General features: G+C 58.3%; 1 protein-coding gene across 1 annotated transcript in view; it reads right to left on the minus strand.

Annotated features, from left to right (window-relative positions):
* The window catches only part of DMBT1 (deleted in malignant brain tumors 1), a 64,068-nt gene that overhangs the window by 22,462 nt on the left and 36,113 nt on the right, over positions 1-5,493 (minus strand). Inside the window, exons 11-14 of the mRNA XM_014528854.1 lie at positions 3,616-3,645; positions 3,308-3,457; positions 1,017-1,124; positions 1-148 (exon numbers count right to left, since the gene is read on the minus strand). Of these exons, the coding sequence (XP_014384340.1) occupies positions 1-148; positions 1,017-1,124; positions 3,308-3,457; positions 3,616-3,645 (436 nt within the window). The remainder of the gene's footprint in view (positions 149-1,016; positions 1,125-3,307; positions 3,458-3,615; positions 3,646-5,493) is intronic.

Raw genomic sequence — 5,493 nt, forward strand, 5'->3', positions numbered from 1 at the left:
CCGCAGCCCAGCTGCCTGCACACCACCTGGGCCTCCCGCAGGCCCCAGCCGTCCCCGCACACCGACCCCCAGGCGCCCTGGTAGAACACCTCCACGCGCCCGGAGCACCTCCCGGTGCCGTTGGCGAGCCTCATCCTGGGTGGATCGTCTGCGGAAACAAAAATAAAGGTACATTTTGGAAACTTGCCTTTTGCACTCATCCTGTTTGCCCGGCTCCCAAATTAGGGGGAATTTTTGATCACTCCCCATTTATGAGCGCTCAGTAATCCCACCGCTGCGTGAGGTGGCCCTTGGCAGTCGCGCCACAAAGCGGATCAGATGGTGGAACATGCGTTGCTGAGCCAGGACCTGCCCCCAGCCGGGCAGACACGAAACATCACAGAAATGTATTTCTATCCGTGGGGAAATGCACCCATTATGGGGTTTATTAAAAAAGATTCAACACCATAGCTGCTAAAAGCAGTAAAATCTATCTATAAATCTTTATAGCCATCAACACGAATACACCTCAGAAACGTGACATTGAGTAAAGAGTACAAGGAGTGGATGACAGACAGGCACCGATATCATTGGTGAGAAAGAAAACCACAATGACACATAGAGCCACACAAGTTGTTTCTGTAAAAGTCTTAAGAATGAACGGAACGACACACACCACCTCCAGGGGTGCTTGTCTCCGAGGCAGAGGAAGAGAACAAAGGGGATGGGCGTCTGGGGAGCTCAAAGCTGCCTGTCATGTGTTATTTCTTGACAAGATGGAACCCAGGGTGACAAACTGTGAGCACCAGCCCCGGAGGCACAGGGGCACAGCTGTCTGCTCCCTTATTCTCCTCACTGTCTGAACTTTCCAATGTGTCTGTGCAGCAGCAGGAAAGCGGGGTGCTGGGGAGCTCAGCCAGGTGCTGGGGGTGTGGTCCTGTCGCTCTGGCCCGTGCCGCCCCGCCCCCTCCCTGGCTGTCACAGCCTCCCCTGGGGCTCACGCGCACGGTGGCGTGTCCTGTGAGCCGGTGGCTGACCTGGCGGGCTGGGCCAAGGATCGTCGGCTCCACGACTCGAAGGAGACGGGTCCATGGCAGGTGGCTCTAGAACGACACGGAAGCGGTGGTCAGGGCCACAACGCCTTCCTGAGACACAGATGAGACGCCGTCAGAGGACTCAGCTGGCCCTGCTGAGGGGCCGCCTGCCTGGCCACGAGCTCACAGAGAAGGACCGGCCTCTCACGAGGCTGGGGTCAAGTTCAGGCGGCAGAGCGGATGCTCCTAACGCCATCCTGCTTTCCCCAAATGCCTCGCCCCCTTTTTGTAAAAGTTAGTTTTCTGGGGGGTTAATCCCCCCCGAGGATATTTTTCTATTGATTTTTAGAGAGAGAGGAAGTTTAAAAGATAGTTTTTTTGGGGGTTAATCTCCCCCGAGGATATTTTTTTCATTGATTTTTAAAGAGAGAGGAAGGGAGAGGGAGAGACAGAGAGAAACATCAATGATGAGAAAGAATCATGGATTGGCTGCCTCCTGCACACCCTGCACTGGGGATGGAGCCCGCAACCCAGGCCTGTGCCCTGACCGGGAATCAAACCGTGACCTCCTGGTTCCTAGGTGGATGCTCAACCCCTGAGCCACGCCCGCGGGCATGATGGTCTTTGACAGTAAAATTAAACACAAACTGAATCCAGGCACCTCAGGGCCCGTCCCCCTCTCCGCTCAGCGTGCCCTCAGGTGGAACAGCAGTCACTAGCGATGGGTGGTGCAACTGAGCAGTTAAACTTGGTCGCAGGGGGTGGGAGCGGGTTCCTACCTGGCGATGCTGAACGCGCCGCAGTCAGAGGAGGGAGCGGAGTGGAGCCGGCAGCAGGCAGCACTGCAATACAGACCCACCCGTCAGCCTGTCGCACGCGCCACCATCCATGCTGCTCATCAGTTTACTTTGTTCCGTGGCCCCCACAGGCCGACGCGCCTCAGGGGAAAGGAGGTCGGGGAGCGGGAGACTAACCACAGAGCTTGTAGGCACAGAGGCCTGACACGTGGACACAGACAACAGTGTGGTGAGGGCTGGGGAGGGGCAGCAGCGGGGTGGACGGGGTCAAGGCAGGGACAAGGGGGACAGCTGTAATACTTCCAACAATAAAGATAAATTTGAAAATAAAAATAATAAGAATTCTCCCCCAAAGCTCTGTCCAGTTTGGCTCAGTGGATAGAGCGTCGGCCTGTGGACTGAAGGGTCCCAGGTTTGATTCTGGTCAAGAGCACGTGCCCGATTGTGGGCTGGATCCCCAGTGGGGGGCGTGCAGGGGGCAGCTGATCCATGATTTTCTCTCATCATTGATGTTTCTCTCTCTCTCTCTCTCTCTCCCTTCCTCTCTGAGACCAATAAAAATATATTTAAAAAAAGAATTCCCCCCAAAAGAAACACTCATGAACACACGCGCTCACAGTGACTTGAGAGGGGTGTGGCCAGCGAGGGCCCCCATGATCTCGCCTCAACTCTGAAGCGACCACTAGGTAAGTGATAGACGTGCTAAGTCGCCTCTCAGCCATGGGCCCTGGGTCTTGCTCAGCTCACTCACCCCGTCTCCTCTCTCCCAGACTCTATGTCCCAGGCAGGTGTTTGGTGTTTTGTGATAAGAATTACGTGTTGCCCAGCCAGCGGGGCTCAGCGGTTGAGCATCGACCTATAAATCAGGAGGTCATAGTTCCATTCCTGGTCAGGGCACAGGCCTGGGTTGCAGGCTCCATCCCCAGTAGGAGGTGCGCAGGAGGCAGCCGATCCATGATTCTCCCTCGTATTTTAAAAAATGTTTTAATGGTTTTAAAGAGAGCAGAAGGGAGGTGGAGAGAGACAGGAACATCAATGATGAGAGAGAATCGTGGGTCAGCTGTCTCCTGCACGCCCCACACTGGGGATTGAACCTGCAACCCGGGCCTGTGCCCTGACTGGGAATCGAACCCTGACCTCCTGGTTCCTAGGTTGATGCTCAACCCCTGAGCCACGCCAGCCGGGCCACAAGCATTCTTAAAAGTGGAGCTGGAGGTTGGAGCGTCAGAGAGGAATTCGAAGACACGACCCTGCTGGCTTTGAAGCCGGAGGAAGGAGCGGAGCCCAGGAGGGGGTGGCCCCAGGGCCCGGGAGAGGCAGTCGTGGTCCTGCCCCGCGGCCTCCAGGGGGACAGGACCCTGGACGGCGATTTCGCGGGTGAGACTCCTCCTGGACTCTGACCCCAGAGCCGAAGGCAGCGCTTGGGTGTGGCTCACACACCGGGTTTGTGGGAACTGGGGGCCTCGGCACAGGACACGCAGAATGAGCCGGTGTCACCCGTGCTCAAACGCCGCCTCCTCCGCGGAACGGAGAGCGGCCGGTAACCGCTGAGCGAGCAGCGGCCGGAGCGACGCCGACAGGCGGCCTCGGACCCACTCATGCCCGATGCTTTCAGGACTCGTTCCAGACACCGCAGCGCCGTCCGCTCTGAGGACGGAGGGGATCTCGGGGCGCCGCCTGAGAACGAGCTCCCCACAAACGCAGCCACGGGGCGGCTGGGGGTCACCAGGGAGGGCTCTCTTTCCTGAATTTGGAGGGACCGTGAGACCCTCCGGGGGGTCAGCACAGGGTGGGCGCCTTCTTACCTGACAGGATGGCGTCCGAGTCCCCGTCATCTGTGGGCACGAGAGAAACGGAGAGGTTTTCACGTGGTTAAAGGGGAGACGTTCACTTCACCTGCTTCTGAGCGTCAGCGCCGCCTACGGAGTCAGGTGGGAAACGGACCCGAGGAACACGGGCCGGACAGTGCTGCCCAGGACATCACGGACGGACGCTTGGAGGTGCTTGCCCATGGGATCGTTCTGAAGGGACCCCAGAGGCGACGGCTGCACCTCAGGGCCCTGAATGGCACACAGAGCAGCCCTCGCCCCGGGCCGGAGCGCCACCTGCCGGCCAGGGCAGCGGTGCCCACCTGGGACCAGAGCCGGTGACCACGGCCCGTCCACACCCGAGCCCTTTCCCGGCCCCTGCCTCTCGGGACCCACGGGCACTGTCAGTCCTCCGGGCCCTCGGGGAACACAGCTGTTATCCGTGTCGCGTACATGCATCTGCTACAGATTTCAAATGACCGACACTGCCCACTGTGCGTCCTCCCCTGGCACCTGCCTCCTGCCTGCCAAGGGGCGCAGAGAATGGGAAGCGTCAGGCCGATGGGACAGAAGCGCGAACTCACCCAGTGCCAGCCTTAGGCGCCCAGTCTCGGCGGCTACGTGGGGGGAGAGAAGGGAGGAGAGAAGGTGGGGGGAGAGAAGGGAGGAGAGAAGGTGGGGGAGAGAAGGTCACTTTAGAAAAGGGCCAGTGTTGCCCTAGAAAAGCTTCAACCAAAATAAATTTCATCACGAAAGAATGTGACTCCAGGAATAAGAATGTCGGTTCTCCGGCCTTAGTTCAGAGGACTGTTCATTAACCATCACACACATACGTGATGAGCAGGACAGCGTGTCTGGCCACACGTGTCCCACTCCGCTGTGCTGCGTGTGTCCGCCCTGCAGACTCCGTGACAACCGGGAGGCAAACACTCCTCGTGCCACGGAACAGGCGGAGCCCGCGGCTAGGAGACAGACGCGCTGATAGGACTCTAACCCCCACCCGACGACACAAAGCCAATCGGGGGAAAAAGAGAAACCAAAGATAAATGCAAACAAGCCAACCCCCCCACACACATGCAAACACACACGCACACACGCACACATGCATGCACACCCCCCCCACACGCAGGCACACACACACACACACACGCACGCGCACGAACGCACACACTTGGCCCCCAGTGTCTGAGCTGTTTGAATGGACTTTGAACACATACTGGTTACGTTAGTGCCACACGGAGAGAGTCCCTGGGCTGCAACCACGGGGACCTAAGCCGTGACCGGCTCACCGCTCTGGATCCACGAAGCCATTTCCTTCTTCCCATCACACACATGCATCTTTCATCGTGGCAAGCTGAATACCAGCCACGTGTTTGGTGGAAATTCACTTGTGTATGCATGTGGCTGTGTGCACGTATGTGCATGCATGTGCATGAGCACATGTATGCGAGAACATTGCATACGTGCATGTGTGGGTGTGTGCATGTGCGTGAGTGTATGCATGTGAGAGTGTGTGCATGTGTATGGATGTGTGTGCATGTGTGGGTGGGTTTACATATGTGTGGGTGGGTGTGCATGCGTGTGGGTGGGTGTGCCTGCATGCGTGTGTGGTGTGTGTGCATGTGTGTGTGGGTGTGCATGCGTGTGGGTGAGTGTGCATGTGTGTGGGTGTGCATGTGTGTGTGGGGTGTGTGTGCGTGTGCATGTGCGTGTGTGGGGGTGGGAGGGGAGGTTGGCCCGCGGAGCTGTCAGCTTGCCGGTGGCTCAGCAGGGCACAGCATGGCGGTGCTGAATGCCTGACCGGGGCAAATGTGAGCAGGCGGCCGGGGGCCCAGCCCAGATCTGACACCACAGACTCCCACCCTGACCAAGACC

The sequence above is a fragment of the Myotis brandtii genome, unplaced genomic scaffold (assembly GCF_000412655.1).
Source record: "Myotis brandtii unplaced genomic scaffold, ASM41265v1 scaffold656, whole genome shotgun sequence".
NCBI lineage: Eukaryota > Metazoa > Chordata > Mammalia > Chiroptera > Vespertilionidae > Myotis > Myotis brandtii.